We start from the raw sequence: 27,065 nt of genomic DNA, 5'->3' as shown, positions 1-27,065 counted from the left end.
GAAGATAAGCCATTTGATAAAGTTAAGATTTGGCTTTGGTTGTGGTAGTATGGGTGAACCAATTTGTGCCCAGTACATGATTAAGAATGTAGAAGCTTTCAGAGATCAAAAGATTTTACCACTGCCCCAAGTCTACCAGCTACCCGTCTCTCTGTCTGGGCCTCTGTTACCAGTAACTTCACAGGTTTAGACGTGTTGGTGAGGATGTGTGAAACTGAGTAAGGAGGAACTGCAGATGCTATTCCTTTTCTCCAGAGATGCTGCCTGACTTGCTGAGTTACTCCAGCTTTTTGTGTCTATGTGGGAAACTGAATTGGTGGGCCTTTGAAAATGAATGTGCATATTGTGGCACATGGTTAATGTTTGCTTACTAATTGCAATTCAGGCAATGTGTCAGCGTTGTGTTGCCTGCTTATTGTAAGCATATCTGTTTTTAGTGTTAACCACACAGTTGTCCAGTTAGATGCATTAGCCGAGGTCGAATATAGGTGCTCATTTGAAATCAACATCGACTAAAGTTAAGAAGAGTTATAGGAGACTAAAGATGCTGGAATCTGGAACTAAAAACAAGTTGCCGGAGGGACTCAGCGAGTCAGGCAGCATCTATGGAGGTAAATGGACGATCGATGTTTTGGGTCGAGACCCTTCATCTGGTCTGAAAGAGTAGAGGGTTAAAGTTAACTTGCTCCTCTTTCAGGGGATGTGAATGGTGGCTGGAACAGCTGCTGCCAGTCGGATTGAGTGCAGGAGTATGTGCTGAGGGACGGACTGAAGCTTGGTGCAGGCTCTGTGGGGGAGGACCATAGTCCTTATGACCAAATCTGAGGAAGGACATTATTGCCATAGAGGGAGTGCAGAGAAGGTTCACCAGACTGATTCCTGGGATGTCAGGACTGTCTTATGAAGAAAGACTGGATAGACTTGGTTTATACTCTCTAGAATTTAGGAGATTGAGAGGGGATCTTATAGAAACTTACAAAATTCTTAAGGGGTTGGACAGGCTAGATGCAGGAAGATTGTTCCCGATGTTGGGGGAAGTCCAGGACAAGGGGTCACAGCTTAAGGATAGGGGGGAAATCCTTTAAAACCGAGATGAGAAGAACTTTTTTCACACAGAGAGTGGTGAATCTCTGGAACTCTCTGCCACAGAGGGTAGTTGAGGCCAGTTCATTGGCTATATTTAAGAGGGAGTTAGATGTGGCCCTTGTGGCTAAGGGGATCAGGGGGTATGGAGAGAAGGCAGGTACGGGATACTGAGTTGGATGATCAGCCATGATCATATTGAATGGCGGTGCAGGCTCGAAGGGCCGAATGGCCTACTCCTGCACCTAATTTCTATGTTTCTATGTTGCTAGGGTCCTTCCGCTGCTGGACACGGGGGGCAGGGTGTGGTGGAGACGCCCAAAACAATAAGGGAAGGGATTCCACGTCTGTGGCCACATGAGTGGTAAAGGTGGGGGGTAAAATTGTGTGATTTGTGTAAACAGTATTGATTGTATGTACAGCCTCCGAGAATGTTGGATGGAGTTTTGCAAGGATCACGTATGGTACATATTTATTTCTCGAATAAAGTATATTTTGAATTAAAAATAAGATTGGTGTAGGATGCTCTTTAGTCTGCCTGAAGCCTGTTGGTCTCCCAGCACAGTGAGAGCAATGCTGCCGACTGGCCCATTCCAGACTGCGGGAGTACATGCTGAGGGAAGCACTGAAGCTTGATGCAGCCAATGCCAAGACTCATAGGGGGAAGAGCACCTAGGCCAGGCCAGGTCAGGTTGTGGGGAACCTCCGGCCTTCTAGGCCATTAAGTGCGGCCTTTTGAATGAATCCAAATTTTGTAGAACAAATCCTTTTATTTTCATTAATATGTTTTTGTCTTTTATTATTTTAATTTTAATCTTAAAATGAACGTATTTAAAATACCAAAGAGTAAAAGAAGATTCAACAAAATAATCCTCCCTGACTGACGGCCACAATTAAAACATTAGTAAGGCTATTTTAACAAAATAATGTACATTTTGAAATAGGTCTGATTGAACTATCTTGGATGCGGCCTTATTAGATTACAGCTAACTTGATGCGGCATTCCAACATGAAAAGGTTCCCCACCCCTGGTCTAGGCTCTTTCTGCTGTTGGACATTGAGGAGCTAAGTGGGGGTACCAGGTAATCAATAGAAGGAATACCACCCCTGGGGGCCATGTGAGTGACAATGGTGCTATGGGCACAAAAAAGAGAGGTGCTAACACTACTGGGTAGAACAGTAGCAATATTGAATGTATAGACACCCTAAGAATGTATTGTGAATTTTGCACTCTTTTTGTTTAATATGTATTTTTCTATTAAGAACAATGATTGTTTTTGAAATATAATAAAATTGGACAAAAACCTAGGGAGGTTTTATGGGGACGTGCAAGATCATGGATGCTCTTTGGACGAAGAAATAAAAAGGTAGAATACACTGTAAATGAATGGAGTTCAGTGGGATCTGGAGTACAGAGGCATTCTTGTGTATGATCACCAAATGTTAGCAGGAAGGTCCAATATGTACCAAAGAAAGCAATTGGCCCGTTTTTGCAAATATCTGGAGTTTTATAATAGGGAAGTTATGTCATAATTGTATAGGGTGTTGGTGAGACAATGCTTGGAATAATGAACAGTTTTGGTCCCCTCACCTAAATAAGGATATCGTAGCATTGAGGGCAGACCAATTCACGAGGGTAAATCCTTGGTTGTCCTACCAGGGGAGGTAGGCAATATAGGTCTTTTTTCTTTGGAGTTTCGACAAGTGAGGGGGTGGCCTTATTGAGACATGTATGACCTTGAAGGGTTATGACAGAATTGATATTGAAGTGTTTTTACCAGTGGGAGAGTCTCAAATGAGAACACATTGTTAAAAGGTAATGAGCAGTTAATTAAAAATGGAGGTGTATAGAGATTTATTTTTACATAATGTGGAGAGTCTATGCAATTCTCTACCGCCAACAGCTGTGGAAGCTAGATCATTAGAAGTATCCATGGTGAAGGTAGATACATTTTTGAAAAACTGGGGAATTCTGGACCATGAGGAACTACCACAGAAGAGGAGCTGAGGTCAACATGGATCAGCCACAATCATGTCCAATAGTGGGACAGGGTTGCGAGGCATGGCTAACGTACTCATGCTCCTGTTATCCAGTGTGTCATGATCAGGACTTCGGGGGGGGAGGTAAGAACATCACATTTAAAGCATCCTTTCTTTATTTTGATGGGCTATCCACACTATCAAATGTGGCAATGACATATTTATTGCATTGCATTACATCCATGGCACAAATAACGAAGAACAAACATATACGAACTATGAACTTTCAAAAAAGAATTCATTCATTTCCAACGTCTGCATAAACTTACCCTTCACCTTCTAATTCATCTGGTCCAAGAGGGAAACCCTGTGAAAAGTCATGGAATTCAATAATAGTTCATCTTGTAAAATTCCTGCACTTAGTACTGTCAAAAAAAAGCTTTCTCACTTCAATCACTGGTATCAATATCAGTGTCCTATCATCCATATTCAAAATTAACTAACCAAACGTTCTGGTAATTTTGATTCATTTGAGGAGCAAGATCTTGATTGCCCACTGCCATCCAAGTATGCTTTTAAGAAAATGGGAATTTATGGTAACCCAAATGCCATCTCTGAAAATCACCTATTAATCCAGCATTATAAGAAAGGGGTGGATAGTTAACCAAAGTGCCCAGCCACTCAGTTTGAGCTATGCTTCCTGATAAATACAAAGTGCTAGTGGAACTCCACGGGTCAGGCAGTATCGGGGGAGGGGATGAACAGACATCATTTCCAGGTTGTGACCCTTCTTCAGACTGATTCATAATTAAATTAAATAATAAATATGATAACGGTTAATTATACAGTAATTTCTTATATCACAAATGAAGGGGTAATGTAAGAATTCATTCTTTTCTTTAAAATAACAAATCCTGCAGCATTATCAGACAATGCAATATCTTATGGCTTTGCTAAAAAAAACCAGCTACATCACAAACCACTTGCAACAAGCCTTTCTATGTTACAGGTAAAGATATTGTACATACATGCGCACTACGTTGCTGGATGTCGGGAATGAAGAGCACAGGCTGGGTGGCATGATCGTCAATGGATTTAAAGACAGTGGCTTCCATCTGCTTGTGGTTGGGGATCAGGGGTATCTTTGAGTCGTGGACTGCAATTAGAAATTACAACAGGAGACGATGAGAACAGATCATACAATGATGGCTAGTGTTAGCCGGGAATCATGTAAAATTGTAACCCGCAGAAGACACTTAACGTAACCAATACAATATCTCCTGGAACGTTTCTGGCTTTGTAACTGTTGCATTTGTCTACTCACATGCATTGAGATGGGAACCACCATCGCTGGATTTGGACTTTTTACGGGATTGCTTGCGTTCCTCGTCACGTATCTTCCGTTCTGCACCCTGTTCATCAGGAATCAGGCATGGGGAAAGGAAAGACATTTTACTCATCTTACAGCCATTTCCAATCATTTTCTGCCGTGTTAAAGTTGGAAAGGACATTGAGCAGCCACCGCACCAACATGGCCACTAAAGTAGAATTGTACCTTTATAATCGCTTGCTGTATCTGCACATTGACTTCATGCACCTTGTGCATGAGGACACACAGATCCCTTAGTTTACCAGCGAGTTTGCATTTCTGAGGCGTTATTGTTGCTAATTTATTCTGCTCTTTTGATGTTTACCAAATTTATTCTGTGCAAAATATTCTATGTAAAACACTTTAGTTTACAAAGCACCATTGATGGTTTCACAATATCTAAAAACAGTTTATAGGGATTGTAATTGCAGGTTTTGTACAAATGTTATGAAGTCCTGCCACTGGCAGATATTACAAGGGCTGATGTGTGGTGTTAGGCCGTTAAAAGATACAAAATAAAATGTCTCCTTTCCTTGGTCCATTAGTCCCAGAGAGAAGAGGAGCTTGGAAGTAACCCCGAGGCTGAACATCACATGTAATCATCTCAAGCACAAATCATTAAACATTGGAGGAAGCAATACGCCATGAACAATATAATTAACTATTGTTTAAGAAAGAACTGCAGATGTTGGTAAAATCGAAGGTAGACACAAAATGCTGGAGAAACTTAGCGGGTGAGGCAGCATTTATGGAGAGCAGTCTGAAGAAGGGTCTCGACCTAAAACTTCGCCAATTCCTTCTCTTCATAGATGCTGCCTCACCCGCTGAGTTTCTCCAGCATTTTGTGTCTACCTTCAATATAATTAACTAATTGTACACAAGAAATAAAACAGAAGTGGACCACACACTCCTTCCAGTTTGCTCAGTCTTTCAATAACATTAGGGCTGAATCTGTTGCGTACATTCATTTTTCTACCTGGCACTTTTGCTGTTCTATTCATCTCAGAAATATATTCAGCAACTGAACATCCATGGCGCTCTGGTAGTGAATTCCAGAAATTCACAATAACACACAAAAAAAAACTTCCTCATTTCATCCCTGAATGACCCCTTATCCCTACACTGTATTCCCGACTTTGGGCTTTCCAACCAAAAGAAATGGTTAGGCCTACACCCTGTGACACCCCTCTCAATGGGATCACCTCTAGGTCTTATAAAGTGCAGTGAGAATAGGCCAAGAGCTCCCTATACACTATTCAGCCCCCTCAACCAAAAACTCATTCTTGGAGTCAGTGCAACATAAGTTTACAAGGCCAGTACATCCTTCTTCCAATATGTTGACCAAAGTGGCACACAGAGGTTTTGCCAAAGCCCTGTACAAAACAACAAGGTTTTTGTACATTAATACCAATAAGCTTGCAAATTGCCTTTCAATTACTCGTTTTACCTGCATACTTATTTTCTACATTTTCCAAATCCACACACCATTCGTCCTGTAGATCAAAGCTCATCGTTTTTTTTAAATTGTTTTTATTTACAAATTACACCCCAGAATGTTTTCTTATACTGAATTTGCTGTGCCACCTACTGGACCACTTGCTGGATGTCTAAGTCCTGGTGCCAAGTTCCAGTCCTCTCCACAGCTCACTTGCCCACTTTGTATCCTCAGCAAACTTGAACGCATCATCAAAGTCACTCATATGTGAAGTGCTGAGGACTCGCGCTAATCTCTCTGGCACCCTACCACTGACAGTCTGCCAACACAAACAAGAGATTCATTCTTGCTCTTGCTGGTTAAAGGAACTCCTCCATGCACTGATATGTCATCCCCAATCACGTGGGCCCTTGTTTTACCCAACGCCATTTGATGCAGTTCCCTGTCAAACACCTTTTGAAAATTTGGATTTATTACGTTCACTGGCTGTCCTTTATCTGCTCTGCAAGCAATATTATTGGAAAAAAAACACATTAAAACATACTAGACATGGTTTAGCTTTCACAATATCATACCCACTCTATCCAATCATAAGTTTTGATTTTCCTAGTGTCCTATCACTGTCTCCCTTTCATGATGGATTCCAACATTTCTCCACAAACTGACGACATGCTAACTGGTCTATTGATTCTTGTCTCTCCTGTCTTAAATGGTGTTGACGTATTTGCAACACTTCCAATCTGTTGAGACTATTTCTGAATCTAAAGAACTTTGAACTATCACTAATATATGCACCTTGTTCAGAATCTCTTTGATGGGGTTCTAGTCCATATACTTTTGTCCAATACTCCCTCCTTAAGATATAAATACTCCCTCCTTAAGATGCTACAACCTTCTATATTAGTACAGAGCTCGCTGCAACTGAGCACAGTATGCAAATTGAACGGTCAATATGCAGTCAAATGGTAATAGCAGACTAAAAGGAAAAAGTTAGGTTTTTATTCCAACAACGTACCTTGTCACAGAACACTTTAATCTGGCAGTGTGCCCTGTGGACAGGCTTGTTGCTTCGAGTGTTGTAGCTGTAAGTATCGATCTGTATGTTCAGTGGTAGCCCTTTGACCCCTTTCTGAGAAGAGAAATCTGTGCTGAGACAGTTGACTGCGATGAAAATCTGAAATGGAAAGCAGGAATCTTAAGTTTAGCAAGTTAGCTATAAAGTGACAAAGCAAATACTCATACATTTAATGAATACAGTACATTTTGGCTTGTATTTAGCTTTAATTCCATAATGTAAGAGACAGACACTCATTTTGTAAAGTCCTATTTCTAATACAGTCCTTCACAAGTAGCAACGAGTGAAGATTGTGGTTGTGATTTTACAGCCATGCACATCATCTGTGTACCATGAGCATTGCATCTTCCTCTTGGGATCAAGGATGACCTACATGCACTCCAGTTCTCTGTGTTTCTGAGGTGGATGATGAGGATAAAGTGGGGTCCATAGACTTGTCTACAGGTGGGGCAGAGGGCTGCCTGAAGCATGGCGAGTGGACAGGTAATTCGGGAGACGTTGTGCTCCTTCCGCTATCTCTGCTGAGCTTCCATGTGCCCTCGACACGAGGTTCTCAGCACCGCCCCAAATTTTCCTTTTCTACTTCGAACAGACGTGGGCCAGGTATTCCCAAGATCAGTGGGGACTGCACTTCTTAAGGAAGGCTTTGGGAATCTCTCCGTCTGCCTGGTAATCCCTACCCCATGACAGTGCTCAGATGGAGCGACTGTGTCAGGATGCTGACACTGCACAGGTGATTGACACATCTGTCCAGCTGACGGTGGGGAGGTTGGAGAAGACCCTGGTCAACTCATCATTGAAGGATTTTGTGGAGATAATATTCATGTTGCCTCTCCAGTGCCTTGAGATGCCTGCTCTGGATAGTCCATAACTCAGAAACACATAAGGCAGGGATCACTGCTACCCAGTAGACCATGAGCTTTAGGTTCATGGTTTTGATCTTCAAACATCCTTTTCCTCGGTCACACTAGGGTTCAAAGTTATGCTTTACAAAATGTGAATGAACCTAGATCAATATGTCAATGGGTGACTTTACACTGTGAAGATTCAACAACTGTATCGATCTGTCCCCACAACAAGTAAGACTGAAATATATCATGAACCTTGTGGCCCTTGTGGCTAAGGGGATCAGGGGGTATGGAGAGAAGGCAGGTACGGGATACTGAGTTGGATGATCAGCCATGATCATATTGAATGGCGGTGCAGGCTCGAAGGGCCGAATGGCCTACTCCTGCACCTAATTTCTATGTTTCTATGTTTCTATGAAGGAAGGCAAAGTTTCATTGACTAAAAAACTCCATTTAGTGGGACAGAGTTATGGAGGGTGCAATAGATGTGGAATTTTTGTTCAACATTTGCTACAGAGTCATCTCCTACACATATTAAAATTGCTGACATGCCATGACAGAAATCCTGTCATTGAGGAAAAATCGTTTGAAAAATAATTAGAATAATTATGGAAAGTGTTATTACAACCACCGCTACTTTGCCAGCAGGTGCAACTTGTAGCTACTAAAAGCCTGGCTCACTTCACTTCACTGAAAGTTTTACATTTCAAATCTTAAAAACATTTAGATTTATGGATTATTTCCTTAGCCTCGGAATATCCCAAACCACATCACAGTCAATGAATTACTTTTAATATGTTACCAAAGTGACTATTAAAGCAGATAAGACAGCAAGTTAGTCACGCTAATGATAAAAATAAATTATTGTTAAAGGGGCTGTCCCACTTGGGTGACCTAATTGGCGAGTTTAGAAGAGTTTAAAAAAATGACATGTTGAAGACCTCCTTCGACTATGTACAAGACCTGTTTCGACCTCCTTCAACTATGTTGAAGACTAGCTTCAACTAGCTACCACTAACTTCTGAAAAATTGGACGCCGAATAGTGGAGAGTGCAGACGACCTCCTTCGATCTCCTTTGACCTTCCTTCGACTATGATGGACTATCTATGACTACCTTCGACTACCTTCAATTACCTACAACTAACATGCCGACCTGACCTACTACGACCTACTACTATGACCTACTACTAAACCTACTAGTAAAAAAAGTATCGATTTTTTCCATGGCAACCTTTATTTTACTCACAGGCATTTTCTAACATAATGAAAAAAACGACGCGACCTAGCCGAGGCCTCAAGTACGCAGAGACCACTCTCGAGCATGAAGGAGAGTTACAAAGACCTCCTACGACGTTGTGTCGACCATGCTGCGAGTACGAGTCGAGGGCAAACTCGCCAGAACTCGCGGATTAGGTCGCCCAAGTGGGACAGGCCCTTAAGCATTGGTTGTTCAAGTAATGCCAGTAACCTGTGGTGACCTCTCCTTTCTTCCAATCTTAATAATTTCTTCCTTCCCCAATTATAATTTCAAATGAGAGATTATCTTCAACTATTGGTGAGTGGTGTTAATAATGCAGCATTCTCTCCTGGCATTGAAATGACGGATTAAAATGTGATGGTAATCATGAACCTTCCGTCTTTCTGACTTAGAAAATGACAAAATAGGAAACACTTGTGGCAAGAACAAAACATAACACCCTTCTACCAAACGCAAAGATTTCTGGTTGTCCGTCAGTTATCCCCATCTCGGGAAATCAATCCTACATTTTCATAGAGATCAACTCCAGCTTCCCTTAATCAATAAGAACAGATTTAGGGATTCCTTCCCACTGAGTTGGATGATCAGCCATGATCATATTAAATGGCGGTGCAGGCTCGAAGGGCCGAATGGCCTACTCCTGCACCTAATTTAGGGATTCCTTCCCACTACGGGTGGTGTGGGAAAACCTTTGAGTATGACCAGAACATGTATAAAGATACAGTTGCCTATTTTAGGGCAGATGTGGTTCAGAAATGCTGAAAAAGTAACATAAAATGGAAGGGAAAACAAGCCAACAATCTATCTGCTTCCAATGTTACAATTTCAGCTGTTAAACTTAGGCTGGCGTACAAACTGAAAGCAACAATAAGATTTTTTTTTTTAAAAAGCCAATGAAAATAAAACTATGTGCTAAAAATCTGAAATAAAAATAGAAAATCTCAGCAGGGCGGGCAGCATCTGTCAAAAGAAAAGCAGTCTATGATTTAGGATAGCGACCATTCATCAGAATAGTTCTAACAAAGGATCACAGAATGCTGGCCTTTTCTCTTTCCACAGATGCTGCCCGACATGCTGTGTTTTTACAGCATTTTCTGTTAAAAAACAAAAAGGCTTTACTTTCAATATATTTAGAATAAATAGACAATAGGTGCAGGAGTAGGCCATTTGGCCCTTCGAGCCAGTATCACCATTTACTGTGATCATGGCTGATCATCCACAATCAGTACCCCGTTCCTGCCTTCTCCCCATATCCCTTGGATGATCAGCCATGATCATATTGAATGGCGGTGCAGGCTCGAAGGGCCGAATAGCCTACTCCTGCACCTAATTTCTATGTTTCTATGACTCAGCTTTCTTTCTGTTGCTCTTTAAACGTTTCCCAAATCCTCTGGTTGCCGCTCATCTTTGCTATGTTATACTTCTTCTCTTTCCCTTTTTTTTTTATACTGTCCTTGACTTCCCTTGTCAGCCACGGTCACCTCTTAAGGGCCTGTCCCATGAGCATGTGGTCGCTTGAGCCGTAAAAGGCCTCGCGGGGCCGGTCCCACTTCGATCGCCGGAGCCGTATGGAGTTGTGCGGAGCTGGTCCTGACATCGCGCGGGGCTCTGAAAAACTGACTGCGTTTAAAAATTCCACGCGGCAACAGCCTGCCGGCCCGCAGCCGCCTCGACGCCGTGTCACTCACTCGACCTCCGCGTTGCTGCCGCTTCTGGTTTGGTCACGCTTGCCGCATGCTGTACGGCTCAAGTGACCATGTTAGGTCGCGCTTGCTGCATGCTCATGAGACAGGCCCTTCACTCCTCTTAGAATCTTTCTTCCTCTTTGGAATGAACTGATCCTGCATCTTCTGTATTATTCCTAGAAATATCTTCAATTGCTGTTCCACTGTCACCCCTGCTAGGGTCTCGTTCTAGTCAATTTTGGCCAGCTCCTCCCTCATGCCTCCATAGTGCCCTTTGTTCAACTGTAATACTGACACTTCCGATTTTCGCTTATCCCTCTCAAATTGCAGATTAAAACTTATCATATTATGGTCACTACCTCCTAATGGCTCCTTTACCTTGACTCCCCTTATCAAATCTGGTTCATCACACAACACTAAATACAGAATTGTCTTCCCCCTGGTAGGCTCCAGTACAAGCTGCTCTAAGAATCCATCTCGGAGGCACTCCACAAACTGCCTTTCTTGGGGTCCAGTACCAACCTGATTTTCCCAGTCTATCTGCATGTTAAAATCTCCCATAACAACCGTAGCATTACCTTTGCAACATACCGATTTTAACTTTTGATTCAACTTGCACCCTATATCTAGGCTACTGTTTGGGGGCCTGTAGATAACTCCCATTAGGGTCTTTTTACCCTCACAATTCCTCAGTTCTATCTATACTGACTCCACATCTCCTGATTCTATGTCACCCGTCGCAAGGAACTGAATTTCATTCTTAACCAACAGAGCTACCCCACCCCCTCTGCCCACCTGTCTGTCTTTTCGATAGGACGTATACCCCTGAATATTCAGTTCCCAGCCCTGGTCCTCTTGCAGCCATGTCTCTGTAATTCCCTCAACACCATACCTGCCAATTTCTAACTGAGCCTCAAGCTCATCCACTTTATTTCTTATACAACATTTAAACTTCAGTATTCATCTCCCTTCTCACACCACTCACTTTCCAGAAGCTCCAGGGGTGTCCCTGACTTCCCACACCCTGCAGGATGCACATTGCACCAACTGGCCTGCCATTTCTTCAGTGGACAAAAATCACACAATTTTTATCAAGTGTAGCCTCCTTGCCTCAGCCTCCTTGCCAAAGACTCACACTTTACCTACCAAAGCACTTCACCTCAACGAGGCTGCTCCCAACAAGGCCGCTCCGCTACAGCTGCACTTCTTTATCTGATACCTAATCCACTACTTCAGGGCTAATTAGTAAATTACTTGAACCTGGGCCTTTGGTAAGTATGTTGCAAAGCCTACCTGAAGCGTCGCTGAAAATCTGTCGCTGCGGGTGTGCGCGATTTTGGCGTCGTTTAGAGGGGGGCGGATTTAAAACGCGATTTTTCACTAGGCTGTCCCAATCGAGGATGTACAGCCTAGTTAATTATTAACGGAAAATGCTGGAATATTCCGTCGCTTTAGCTATTATTAGTTTTAAAGGCTTTATGTAATTGTTGTAGTAGTTTAAAAATTAACCTCTAAACCCGCGACCACCGGCAACCGGCAGGATCTCATACAGCAGACAACAGAAGGTAGGCTGTTTATTTTTACATTAAAAAGGGCTTCTTAAGATCCCTTTATACAAAGTTTAATGTTGCGAGTAGCTAATTTTGGGCCCATTATATCCAGCAGTATTTTTCTGGGCATTTGAGGGCACAAATCTAGCGCAATGTGAACGTTCTAAACCAGCGCGTTCACAGGATCCCACTAGAAAGCTGATTTAAATGGACTTTAATTTACAGCAATTGAACACTAAATTCCTTCCATTTGGCCTATAAATTAATGTAAATGAGATTTAAAAATCATGTTTTATTGTGAATTATTTGTGAATATTATTTGGACACTTAGGCTATTTAAAAATGTTAATCTTTTATTAAGAAATAGATAGATGTTGAGATCTAGTAATTGAAGTTTGAAATTAGCTCCAATTGAGTAACTAACTAATTATATGTTTTAATTTCAGGTCATCCAAGTAAGATTGATTTATATTTGTTTCAGAATGCTTCGATCTATAATAACTGAAAATTTCATTCAGTTCTCTTAATTTTTAAGAAAGCTATGAGCTTTTGACTGTCCACGATCACAGCTTTTTTGTTATGTCCATAGAAAATCAATAGGGAACAAGATGCTAATTTCTGAGTATGAAAATGGCCATAACCTTTTAAATACTTGAGATATGACAGTGAATTAGGTGTCAAATTAAACTTCTTTTTATGCTTTATCTGATGGAATAAATTGCAGACTTGATTTTTAAAATCTCAAAATTTTGTAACATTGCTACCTTTGGCGCTCTTCTTAAATCTTCTTTCCCTCTGACTCACCTACTTCCAGCCAATACTAGCTCTCGCTGCTTCTGGCTGCTGCTTCTCTCGGACCTTCACGGAAAACGTTATCATGTGACTACCATTTTGACCCCTCCCTTGTGTAATGAGATAAGACCTGTGGTGTTGCTGTCAAAGACCTCCTAATTGTCTATTGTCGCCTGTGATGCACAGCGCCCTCTAGTGTAAAACAGCAGCAACAACAGCAGCCTGTTTATCAAGTTTCTACTTAAATAGAAACTTGTCGCCATAAAATAATACTAGTTAATGGATATTCCTTAACTCAGAAAAGTATTGTTCTGGATTGATGGATGTTATTCCTATCAATGCTTCTTTAAATAATTTCACTGTGACATGTCACATGTGATAATAACTTTTACATTATATTTTATTACTTTAATACATTTTTTTAGTTGTTACATGTTTTTCAGTGAAGCAGGTGAGTTTAAAGAAAGTGCAGGGAATGAGGTCCCGGTGAGTTTAAAGGGAATTTGGCACCGGTGTCCCTTTGAGATTAATGGAAGTGAGAGAATGGATCCCAATATAAAAGTCACAGGAAATCTGGCCCTGGTGAGTTTATAAGGAGCATGGGAACAGGACCCCAGTCAGCATTGCCGATAATGCTTTTTATTTATTTATGGATTTGGTGAACTACTTTTAGATTTGGTGAGATTTGAACTTGTGACCCGTCAGTACCAGGCCTATGCCACTTGTAAGGGACAACAATACCACACTTTTGTATCAGAAAGGGGACAGGTCACCTCAGCCTAAACAGTGCCCATCAACCCAATGTATGGATCAACTAAACATTAACCTATGATTTCCTTATCAACTTGTATTCAAATGTGTTCTGTTTTTTTTTATTAAGTGCCTGCATGTTCAGCAAACCATTCTCCAGTGTTAAACAAAAATAGGCCAAATAAAAAATGCCACCAACACACAAATCTGTGTGAATAGGATCACTGTTGCTGTCTAGAATGAGATAATATCAGGGCCCTGTCATAGATATCATACTCTGTCCATATTTCCATCAATAGGTCCATTATTTTAAGATTGGAAATGACCCAAAAAGAAAACAGTTGATTTAATTCATGAATTAATACACATGGTTAGGCATCATATAATTCAGCATTTTAAGTGCTCCATTGGCATTGCTATGACATGTATGTCACACAATTTATCTTTGCAATTATTTACATTGTCACCTACATTTTGCACACTATATCTCAATTTAATTGTATATAAATTAGTAGTAATACTACTGGGTGAACAGTCGATGCAAGGTATTCTCTGGGTGCTTTGTTGCTTAGATAGATAAATACATTGTAAATAGTGTAGATCTTTGCCAAATAATGTAGTGCCAAAGTGTTGAATGTAGCATTTTTGTTTTAAGAAACAATATAGTTAATACATTCAAGAAACAATAATTTGCAGATGTTGAAAATCTGAAATAAACACAGAAAATTCTTAGGTCAACAGGTCAAGAAACGTCTATGAAGAGAGAGCTAATTCTCCGAGTCAATGAAATATCAATAGAACTAGGAAGAGTTAGAAGTCAATTATGTTTGAAGTTGCAGAGATGCGGGCAGAGGTGGACAGGATAAAGTAAATACAGGATAGAGGTTATGAGACTAAATGATGCAGGTGGTAATCACGTCTTCTGAAGGAAGGTGCTGAAAGCTATAGTTCATACAATCTGGACAGGAGATTTAAAATAGAAGATGAACGAGAGTTCATCATAGGATGAGGGCAAAAGGAAACTGAAATAACAAGTCTAACAGGACAGTCTTACCTATGGATCCCAGGTGTAAGTACCTGTAGAAACTGGCTGTGAAAGGTAGGGGGAACACGGGCCAGAGATTGGAAAAGAATAAAAGGCCAGCAATTTGGTGACCTGAGAATGAGATGCTTTCCACATCCTTAAAAGAAACAGAATCAGGAGAGCTACAGTAAAATGTTTTAGAATAATCTGACAGGCATAAAAAAGGCAAAAACATTGGAGTAACTCAAAATACAATTAAATATCGCACAGGAGAGTTGACACACCAGAGGCTTTTCCTATTGCAATATTTATTTTTGGAGGCATGAGGGGCTGAATAAGGGTTCCGACCCAAAATGTCACCTATCCATTTCCTCCACAGATGCTCTCTCACCAGCTGAATTACTCCAGCACTTTGTGTTTTGTGCAATATTCATGTTATTGTTTGTGCTTTGCAGGCATTTTAGCTGGCCAGCAGGGGGCAGTCAGTCACTATTATGAGGAATCATGTATATGAAGGAACTGCAGATGCTGGTTTAAATCGAAGATAGACACAAAACGCTGGAGTAGGGATCTCCCTCTCCACTGACATCAGTCTGAAGTAGGGTCTCGACCCGAAACGTCACCCATTCCTTCTCTCCAGAGATGCTGCCTGTCCCGTTTAGTTACTCCAGCATTGTGTGCCTATTTTGACTAATCAGTCCGACTGCCATGGCCATGAAGCCCTCAGGTGCTGAAGTAATTGGGCAATGCAGAAATTGGTTCTTATTCATGCAACAATTCACTACAATTCTCTGTAATTCACTACAAGCAGTCCAAGAAGAAGCAAACAGCAGCTTTGGGTTTTTTTTCAAGTAAAGTCCTGTGAACATTGGCTGTTTCTCCAGCCCTCATAGACTCATTAAAAAATTAGATGTAAATTTAAGCTTTACATTTGGATCTGTTTTAAAAGTCACAGAATATGTTAGGTATCTGACTCTATCTAATGTCCCATTAATGTCTCCGACAACAATTACCTGAAAAGTACTGCACGCAACCAACCGGCCGGCATAAAGCAAAATAAATTCTACCTAATTTCTGAAACTGATACAAGAGCCATTTAAATTTACATACAACTACATCATTTTAGTAAGTCAACAGGATGTGTTTTATTATTCTGCACATCAAGTATATATAAATGAGATTTTGATTTAATTTTGAGATGAGAGAGCATCAAGGCAACATTTATTACCCATCCTTCATGTTTGAAATATTTGAAGAGCATCATCTATTTTCTGAGGTACAATTCCACCTCTTGCCCTGATTGTTCATTGAAAATGAATACAATCATGACAAAGATCACTTCAGCAAAAAATAAATTTTACATTTTAACTGAAGTAAAAAAAAAAAATGTTGAGAATGTAGAAACCACCTTATACTGCAGCTATATTTCTAAAAACACTTTAAATACATTGATAATCTTTTGGATACCCAGCCATTGCTGTGTAGTATGAAACGCAACAAATGTGCACACACAAAGTTGCAGTTTGCTCCAGTCTCCTCCCACATCCCAAAGTTGAACAAGTTAGGGCTTTATTCTTTGGAGCGCAGAAGGTTAAGGGGGGACTTGATAGAGGTTTTTTAAATGATGAGAGGGATAGACAGAGTTGACGTGGAAAAGCTTTTCCCACTGAGAGTAGGGAAGATTCAAACAAGGGGACATGACATGAGAATTAAGGGACTGAAGTTTAGGGGTAACATGAGGGGGAACTTCTTTACTCAGAGAGTGGTAGCTGTGTGGAATGAGCTTCCAGTGAAGGTGGTGGAGGCAGGTTCGTTTTTATCATTTAAAAATAAATTGGATAGTTATATTATATGGAATGGGAAGGGAATGGAGGGTTATGGTCTGAGCGCAGGTATATGGGACTAGGGGAGATTATGTGTTCGGCACGGACTAGAAGGGTCGAGATGGCCTGTTTCCATGCTGTAATTGTTATATGGTTATATGGTTATGTGCGGGTTTGTAGGCTAATTGGTCTCTTTAAATTTCCCCTTGTGTGTGAGAGTGTGGGATAACATAGAAAATAGGTGCAGGAGTAGGACATTCGGCTCTTCGAGCCAACACCGCCATTCAATATGATCATGGCTGATCATCCAAAAAGAGTATCTCATTCCTGCTTTCTCCTCATATATCTTGATTCTATTAGCCCTAAGAGCTAAATCTAACTCTCTCTTAAAAACACAGTGAATTGGCCTCCACTGCCTTTTGTGGCAGCGAATTCCACCGATTCACAACCCTCTAGGTGGAATAGTTTTTCCTCATCTCAGTCCTAAATAGCCAACCCCTTATTCTTAAACTAGTTCTGGACTCCCCCAACATCGGGAACATTTTTCCTGCATCTAGCCTGTCCAATCCCTTAAGAATTGTATATGTTTCTATAAGATCCCCTATCTTCTTTCTAAATTCCAGTGAATATAAGCCCAGTCGATCAATTCTTGGGAACAGCGTGGACGGATAATCAATGGTCGGCGTGGAGTCAGTGAGCCAAAGGGCCTGTTTCCATGCTGTATCACTGAACTAAACTGAATTAATCTAAATTAAACTAAACTAAACAACACACGAAGAGGTGCTGCAGACAATAATGCGATAAAACAGATAATCTACTTAGGTGATGTTGTCTTTGAAGGATGTCCAAGACAACAGTAAAACAGTACCCCACCTCCACTCTCCTTCCCCAACCTGCCTCCATCTGCTTTCCCCCCCTCTCTCTCCTTATCCATCTCCACCTATCCCCACTAACCACCATTTGCCAACTCTATCTCTCCCCCACCTGGCTCCGTCAGCCCATCATCCCCCCTCCTCACCTGGTTCACCCTCCAGCCCCTGCCTCATCCCTCCCTCTCACGTCTTTACACTGGCTATCTCCTCTCTACACTCTCAGTTCTGATGCAGGGTCTCAATCTGACATGTTGACCATCCCTCTACCTCCACAGATGCTGACTAATCTGCTGAGGTCTTCTAGCAGTTTTTTTTTCCCCCTCCAGATTCCAGCATCTGACGTGTCTTGTATCACCAGAGAAAACCCTGGCTTGGCTACACGTAATGCAATGGAACGGTTTCTGCCCACCCCCAGAGAGAACAGCCAGGGTCTCCATTTAATATCCTATTTGAGCAACGGCACCTCAGTGATTACAACATACCCCCAGTCGTGCAGTGAAGTTTCAGCCTGACATTAAGCTGCTGAGAACAGGAGACAGAAGGTTAGAACAGCTTGAATCCATTTGAAGAAAAGAAAGACTCTTCTTCAGTCACAAACTGAATCGTTGCCTATCCATGTCCTCCACAGATGCTGCCTGACCTGCTGAGTTATTCCAGCACTTTGTGCTTTTTTTGTAAACCAGCATCTGCAATTCCTTGTGTTTGAATCCATTGGACATTGTGTGTACTTCACCCTCGCTGTTGTGATAGGAGTTTTGGATAGAAATTGTCACCCTTCTTGTGGATTTATTTGCATATCGTGTGCATGCGACAGGAATGGCATCTGGCTTTTTAGGTTAAAATATAAAAACACAATTCAGTAAGGTCAGAGTTTGCATTACAGGTACTTCAAAAATACAAAGTCTGTACGAAACAAAATATAGTGCTCAAAGTTGTTGCCAGCTTCACAAATTCTGCTCAATTTCCCTTCACACATTTTTACTAATAGCCTGCCTAAAATTGCAGGTTGGCAAAATCCATTTTGTAAAGATGTGGTTGTTTCATATTAAACCACAATTGTACGTAAACCTGTTACTAAGTCTCCTTCACCACAATCATACTCTCACTAAACGCTTCCCATTAAAATTAATTGCCTGACATTTCCACAGTGATTTTCCATAGGCAATCCTAGGATTTAAAAATGTTTAAAATAGCCATTTGTATTATTCCTGTCTATCGTGGATATTATGGCAGGGGACAGGACAAGTTCAGTGAATTTTTAATCCATTCAAACCATGTTCCACTTCACACCACAGCAACAGCTGTCTGTACAAAAATATTTCAATGCTCTGTTCGCTGACCATAGCTGACTTCATTCAGAGAACCGTGACTGACAGAAGAGATTAAACTGGGAAGATATTACACCAGGTTTTATGATGCAAGTCCACCTTCTTAACTCCTTACAAAATCTACATGCTCTATTATGCAAATAAACAGCTACAAAACACCTCTGGGCATTCAGCAAGCCTGGACAGATAAGGCTCTGAAAGATTCATGGGAATCTAGGTCTGCAGAACTGTCGAAGCTCCTTCCTCCCTGCACTTTGGGAAGCCGCATATTGGAGCCGACTGATCGGAATCACATGTGTTCCTTTGATGCAGTCACCTGCAACATGCAGCAGGAGCATGTGTTGTTGCGTTGTTGCTGCTCTCACATTGCTGCAGTGGGTGCAGTTCCTGCAGTTTGACTCAGCCATTATATCTGAAGCTTGGCAGGAAAGTTCCTAAAGACGAATCTTTCCATCCACACTGATCCCAAGGCATGATGGCTTCAGTCAAACCAGCCCCAATTATATTTCTAAACTCCTTGAACTATTCTAGACTATTTTATTGCTACATTTGTGGAAGAGTGATCTAGAGGTTGAGGTACATAGCTCTCTGAAGGTGGCGACATGGATGAACACAGATGAAGGCATTTGGCACACTCTGTTGATGTTCTGTGTCCTACTGAATGTCTAATCTGCATTACCCGTCATGCCTGGCCCAGGCAGACGGCTCAGGACCACAACAAGACTTGAGTGCTGCCCTGGTACCTTCCTCCAATGACAAACCCACACCATGGAAATTCTGGTCCCTAAAAGACTGAAATTCCAGGAGTGTATCTTCTTGTAGTTTTTACTGAAGAGCCATTGGTCCAGTCAACAGTTGTTCAAAATCCACTTAAACATGTAAATGGTGGTTCTCTGGAGTTCCGAAAGCACTTTGGAAATTTACTCTCCAAGAGTTAACTACAGTTCTTAAAAAAAACTGGGTGTGCTTGCTGTAATATAGACAATCAGGTTGTGCCGGTTTTAGCATCCAGCCACCATAAATTAGTTGCCGAACAGGTCCAGTCATTACACAAGCATCCATCACTAGTTTATCCTTTGAGTTTCTGGTATTTTTGTTGTTTGGGAAATCACTCTTATTCTCAGATTAATAACAGATAACACTGGGGCGAGGCAGTTTTGAGCAGGCTCATACCCTGGGAAAAACTCAGAAGTAGTTTCAAAACATTGGACAAAAAACCCCAGCTAACTCCAACATTCAAATCATTTTAATTTGCCTTTGGCTGTCACTAGGTCCCAATGAAAGGATGTCACTCAGTTTAAGTTGATAAGTTTCGCCAATTAAATCAGGATGGAATCATTCTCAATCCCTCTCCCTCTCCCTCTCTCTTGCTCCCTCTCCAGAACCAAGATCAGATTCAGAATCCCTGAGGCAGAGTCACTGGAGAAGAACTGCTCATTGGGTGACAATTTTATGCCCACCAACTGCTCTAGGGGGCAACTGTTAACCTGTTCAGTGCCACCCACGAGTATACTTGGATCATGGCCATTAATAAAAAACAACTTGGCAGTGAACAGGTTAAAGATAAGTGGATGACTATTTCTAACCTATATAAAGTTATTTGATTTCTTTAAGGGTTTACAAGTCTTTAAAACTCTGGTCCTGAGAGTGGGATGGAAGTAGTGACTTACTATATTTATAGCAGAGCTAGATCAGTTCTTGATAAGCAAGGGCTTTGAAAGTTACCACAATGGACAGGATTGTAGAGTTGAGATAAAAATCACAATCTTATTAAATGGTGAAAAAGGCTTGAGGAGCTAAGTGGTCGATTCCTGCTATGCAATTCATATGCAATATAAAATGTCAGACTACTAGTGTCTGTTTTCTGTGAAGTTGCTGCTAGATTTTTAATGTCTGTATACTTTGCAACCTGTAGAATGCAACAGGAAGATGCTGTAATTTGACGTGAATGTCCATTGTTTTAGCACCATTTTGTTTTACAAGTACAGTAGATCACAAATTAATGCCCAGAGTTCTTTACAAGAAACTGAACTGATGATCGGACAATAAGAAGACTGAATGTCAATGAAGAAGATGTCAACTCTGACATCTGGGGCCGAGTACAGAGAGGAAAAGAGAGAATTAAAAAAAAACATGAAATGGAGTTTGAATTTCTAATTAAAAGAACTGCCCATCACTTCTTTGTATCAATCAACTCACCCATATAAGAGAGCTTTACTGCTAAGAAACCGGCTTATGTGCACGTTTCCTCATTCCTTTCAATGTATGGAATCACGATTAACCACATGGATGTGTACATTTTTATTCATAGGATTTAAAGTAGGAAACTACATTTTTCTCAATCAACATCCTTTTAATTAAGAGTTCAGATCGCAGAATTTCAGTTTCCTGGTTAGTAAGCCATTCCTTTACTCGCAAAAAGCAGTTTTTCACAGTCTCTCGGTACGTGACAGTAATATACCAATGATGATTAAATCAGCTCTCAGCTTTGAATAAAAACATAAGATTTAGTAGGAGGTGAAGGCCCTTCAGCCCTTTGCACCCGTGCCAACTATCAATTAGATCAAAGTTAACCTTTCACTACTTTCATAAACTGATCCCATACCCTTCAGTCTTATTAAATCTAAAAAGTTATTGGTTTGAATGTTAACACCTTCAAATGTTTTGCTGATTGGCAATCCTCACATTTTTGTGACTGCAGCTAAAGATCATAAGCTTATAAGTGATAGGAGCAGAATTAGGCCATTCGGCCCATCAAATCTACTCCGCCATTCAATCATGGCTGATTTATCTCTCCTAACCTCATTCTCCTGCCTTCTCCTCATAATTTCTGTACTAATCACCCATACTAAACCCATACTAAACCCATACTAAACCCATACTAAACCCATACTAAACCCACAGGTTGCACTACAATCTTGCACCATTCTGTTTTACGCTCGTTGTTTTATTTATTGCTATATTTATCATTACACTACATATATGGTTTACTTGAGCTTCATGTGAACAAGGAATTTCACTGCACACTGGTGTACACGACAAAAAACAAATCTGAATCTTGTGCCTCAGATGTAGGCTCATCCCACCACAAGGGGCAATAAAAGGTCAATTTTACAACTACACCTAGATCTCACAGAATTTGGATTAAAAAATCTCCAGTAGTCAATTTTCGTCATTACACCAGTCTCATTGTTATGACAACCTCCATTTTGTTAGGGCAGGCACACCCTGTGGTTATCAGGAGAACTATAAACTGTGAGAAACCCTCGAGTTTAAAAAAAATGCATTTAAATATACTTAAGTGTAACAGTTTAAACATTCTGTGGGAATTGAGTACAAATCCCAAAATGTGGCATTAATGTTGTCCGTTTATTCCTGTTGTTTTTATTTTTATTCACATTTTTTTCCATTAATATCTTGTCCACTCTAACTTCTCAGGCAATTCAAACACAGTTAACAGACTCATAGAACGTAAAAACAAAATCTCAAATTTCTAGATTTGGTCTAATTTTTGATATTGCTAATATCTTAGTAATTCAACTGAATTCTTGCTAGTTTTTTTTCTGTTCCTTTTTGCATAGGTCTTTTAACATATTGTGTAGGAAGGAACTCAAGATGCTGGTTTAAACAGAAGACAGACACAAAATGCTGGCGTAAATCAGTGGGACAGGCACCATTTCTGGGGTGAAGGAATGGGTGTCGTTTTAAGTCGAGGCTAGGGTCTCGACACCCACTCCTTCTCCCCAGAGATGCTGCCTGTTCCGTCTTTCAACATATTGGCGCGACTCACGTCGCAGTGGCCTCTGCAGTCCGTCTGTCTTTTTATTATTTTTTGTCTCGTTTGAATGTAGTTTTTATTATTGTTTTTGTGTATGTGTGTGGGTATGTGTGTGGGGGGCGGGGGAAACTTTAAAAATCTATCCCCTGCACGGAGAACCCAACCTTTTCTCTGTCGGGTCTCCGTTGTTGTTGGGGCCTAGCACTGTGGAGCGGCCTCCAGCAGGAATGACCTGGGGCTCCAGTCGCGGAGCTGCGGACCTACTCACTATCGTGGAGCTGGCCGAGTTCGGAGCGGGTGGAGCTGTGGTGGTGCTCGGCTGCGACCTGACCCCGGAGATTCGGAGGCTTACCGCAGGTCTGGTGGACAGTAACACCGGGAGCCCGCGGGTCCCTGCTGGGAGACCGCTTTTCGGGGCTTCCGCAACGGCAACTTCACCCGCCCGAGTTGCCGGGTTGAAGAGTACCTGGAGCGGGGCCTTACATCATCGCCCGGCGCGGCTTGGAATGGCTGTGGGAATTTGATAGCGCACGCCGGGGGCTCCAACAACAAGACCCAGAGCGCGGCCTTGCATCATCCGGCGCGGCGTTAATGGCCGCGGGACAATTACCATCGCCCGCCGGGGGCTTTGACTCTGACATCGGGAGGGGAATGGGGAGTGCAGGGGAGAGATAAGTTTTTGCCTTCCATCACAGCGAGGAGGAGATGCGCTGTGATGGATGTTTGTGTAAATTGTGTTGTGTCTTGGTTCTTTCTGGTGTGTATGACTGCAGAAACAACATTTTGTTTGTACCTCAATGGGGTTCAAATGACAACAAATAAATTGTAAATTGTATTGTATTGTATTGGTGAGTTATCTCCAACTGTTACAACTGGAGTTATTGCTGCAGCTATGTCACAATAATAAGCTAAGATAGGTTAACCATAAAACAAGTAGTTCTTCAACTGCTGAGGTACAATTAAGGATGACTAGCCGCCACTATGGTTTTGTGGATCCTGAGGTGGCTGAAGCATCAATATAGGAACACAGATTTTTTCCACTAATGAGGCACAGTTACCACAAAACAGTTTCTTCCTGGCAATCTTTTTTCATTTCCTTTATGAATTTCTTCCTGTTGTGATCTCATCTCTTCTCTCCCGTAGCCATGCAACAACACACGTGACTCCTCCAACTATGACCAGATTGGAGATGTACGGATAGTCGACTAAAAACATAATAGGACTCTATATTTATTTTATCCCTTTTTGAAAGCCACTAATTTAGCCACGATGTCTGAGGCTTAAACTTTTCCACCCCTTCCTTTGAAAGTTATAGCTGGTTTAATATACCTGTTGGCTCCAGGAGATGTAATGATCTGTTTGCACATTGACATCACCACATACACCCATGTTTGCCAATAAACCATTTTGTTTTGCAACATATTAAAGCCCCATTAAAAACCACATTTGTTATTTAATTATTTACCATTCTCCTGTTACCTTCCACATTTACCAAAGCGTTCTTTCATTATTCCCAGAACCATAAACCCACACCCATCTTTATTTGGTAATTTGCAACTATTTCAAGTAACAATATTTTTTTAAAGAGGAAAAAAATTATAACAAAATGAAGATGTTGGTAACTTTGCAGGTGAATTTGCTAAACTTGCTAAGCACAACACAGCAATGATAGTATTCAAAGGTACACAAAAATGCTGGAGAAACTCAGCGGGTGCAGCAGCATCCATGGAGCGAAGGAAATAGGCAACGTTTTGGGCCGAAACCCTTCTTCTTCTAATGATAGTATTCAGTTATGTCCATCCTCAAGCTGTTAAGTAATTTGATTTTAACAAATGATAATTATTTTGTTTAGGCAGCTTTGAAAAGTGACAAAATAAGAACGGAGGAAAATGCAGTCCACTGTCTACGATGCAAGTCCCCGGCAGATACTGTTCTCAAATTACCCAAATCACATCCAAAGCTACATCACAATTTGTCGCCATTCCTATCCGATTACATTGTGGCCTAACAGAACATTCTCTCAAGGCAAGTTCCAGTATTTAGCTTAAATTAAACTTGAAATGTTTTTCTTCAATGAGTAATCTTTGGCTACTGTATAGAAACATAGAAACATAGAAAATAGGTGCAGGAGTAGGCCATTCGGCCCTTCGAGCCTGCACCGCCATTCAATATGATCATGGCTGATCATCCAACGCAGTATCCTGTACCTGCCTTCTCTCCATACCCCCTGATCCCTTTAACCACAAGGGCCACATCTAACTCCCTCTTAAATATAGCCAATGAACTGGCCTCAACTACCTTCTGTGGCAGAGAATTCCAGACATTCCCCACTCTCTGTGTGAAAAATGTTTTCCTCATCTGGGTCCTAAAGGATTTCCCCCTTATCCTTAAACTGTGAGCCCTTGTTCTGGACTTCCCCAACATCGGGAACAATCTTCCTGCATCTAGCCTGTCCAACCCCTTAAGAATTTTGTAAGGTTCTATAAGATCCCCCCTCAATCTTCTATATTCTAGCGAGTACAAGCCGAGTCTATCCAGTCTTTCTTCATATGAAAGTCCTGACATCCCAGGAATCAGTCTGGTGAACCTTCTCTGCACTCCCTCATGGCAAGAATGTCCTTCCTCAGATTAGGAGACCAAAACTGTACGCAATACTCCAGGTGTGGTCTCACCAAGACCCTGTACAACTGCAGTAGAGCCTCCCTGCTCTTATACTCAAATCAAATTGTGAACTTTAATTCCAGCCATACCTGAGTTGTTGGTCATTTTGAGTTTTTGTTACCTAGATTGATTAATTTGAATATACAGTTTGGAAACAGTACACATTGACCATCAACCAACATTCACACTAGTTCATGTTATTTTGCTATGAATGCTAACATACCATTCGCTTTCTTCACTGCCTGCTGCACCTGCATGCCTACTTTTAATGACCGGTGTACCATGACACCCAGGTCTCGCTGCATCTCCCCCTTTCCTAATCGGCCACCATTCAGATAATAGTCTACTTTCCGGTTTTTGCCACCAAAATGGATAACCTCGCATTTATCCACATTATACTGCATCTGCCATGCATTTGCCCACTCACCCAGCCTATCCAAGTCACCTTGCAACCTCCCAGCATCCTCCACACAGCTAACACTGCCCCCCAGCTTTGTGTCATCCGCATATTTGGAGATGTTGCATTCAATTCCCTCGTCCAAATCATTAATATATATCGTAAATAGCTGGGGTCCCAGCACTATAGTTTTGGGAAAGAGGGGGATTTCATTTCAGGAGCCCATTACTCCTTCTTATCCATGTCCCAGAGATAATGGAGCAGGTTCTACGGCTTTATTAACTCTCTGCTGTTGTAAAGAACAGTGGGAAAAGTTATCTTAAAAGCAGACCTAAGATTATGTCTTCAATTAGACTTCAATTTCAAGAGAGCTAGATTTAGCTCTTAGGGCTAAAGGAATCAAGGGATATGGGAAAAAAGCAGGCCCTTCGAGCCTGCACCGCCATTCAATATGATCATGGCTGATCATCCAACTCGGTATCCTGTACCTGCCTTCTCTCCATACCCCCTGGTCCCTTTAGCCACAAGGGCCACATCTAACTCCCTCTTAAATATAGCCAATGAACTGGCCTCAACTACCTTTTGTGGCAGAGAATTCCAGAGATTCACCACTCTTTGTGGTGAAAAATGTTTTTCTCATCTCGGTCCAAAAAGATTTCCCCCTTATCCTTAAACTGTAACCCCTTGTTCTGGACATGATACTAAGCTCAATTATTAACTTTTATGGACTGTCTTTGTTTGCACTAAGAACTTTTATTTTGTACTAGAACTGTGGTTATTAATTTACTGATCTTTTGTTTATTATATATTATCTATGTATATTGCGTTTACTGGCCCATTATGATGCTGCAAGGAAGAATCTTTGTTCCATTGTCAGTACATATGACAATTAGCCACTCTTGAAGACTTGACAAAATATGACAATTTCAAGGCATGAAATGCAGAAAGAACTAGATAAATGGAAGGATCAAGGACAAAGCAACGCTCAGCATTCAGCTGCCTTTTTTTTATTTCAGGTGCTGACAGTTTTGATGTCTAGCAGATTTGATCAGCAGAATGCAAGTTTGAATGATTACACCAGCACAATTGAACTCAGTTTAAGGAAATGGAAATAAAATAATGAATTCAGTAAAAATGCCTGCCAGTTTGTTACATCACCTTTCATATTTTTTGTATCACTGCTGGCAAATTCATTTCACTGCACCTTCGGGTATATGTGACGAATAAAATTGACTTTGACATTGACATATTTCACATGGGTATCTGTATATGGCTGCAGGCTATCACCAATGTGATTCATTCTTAACTGCCCTCTTCAGCAGCCTATTGAGGCACTCTATGGCATCAATCTGCTAC

At 41.3% G+C, this 27,065-nt stretch overlaps 1 protein-coding gene across 1 annotated transcript in view; it reads right to left on the bottom strand.

Annotated features, from left to right (window-relative positions):
• The window catches only part of LOC129697081 (grainyhead-like protein 1 homolog), a 91,145-nt gene that overhangs the window by 11,768 nt on the left and 52,312 nt on the right, over window positions 1–27,065 (bottom strand). Inside the window, 4 exon segments of the mRNA XM_055635299.1 lie at window positions 3,393–3,430; window positions 4,092–4,219; window positions 4,388–4,475; window positions 6,883–7,041. Coding sequence (XP_055491274.1) covers window positions 3,393–3,430; window positions 4,092–4,219; window positions 4,388–4,475; window positions 6,883–7,041 — 413 coding nt within the window.

This window comes from Leucoraja erinacea, chromosome 5 (genome assembly GCF_028641065.1).
Source record: "Leucoraja erinacea ecotype New England chromosome 5, Leri_hhj_1, whole genome shotgun sequence".
Classification (NCBI taxonomy): Eukaryota; Metazoa; Chordata; class Chondrichthyes; order Rajiformes; family Rajidae; genus Leucoraja; species Leucoraja erinaceus.
Note: the sequence above shows the minus strand (reverse complement) of the source record. Positions and strands in the feature narration are given on the sequence as shown.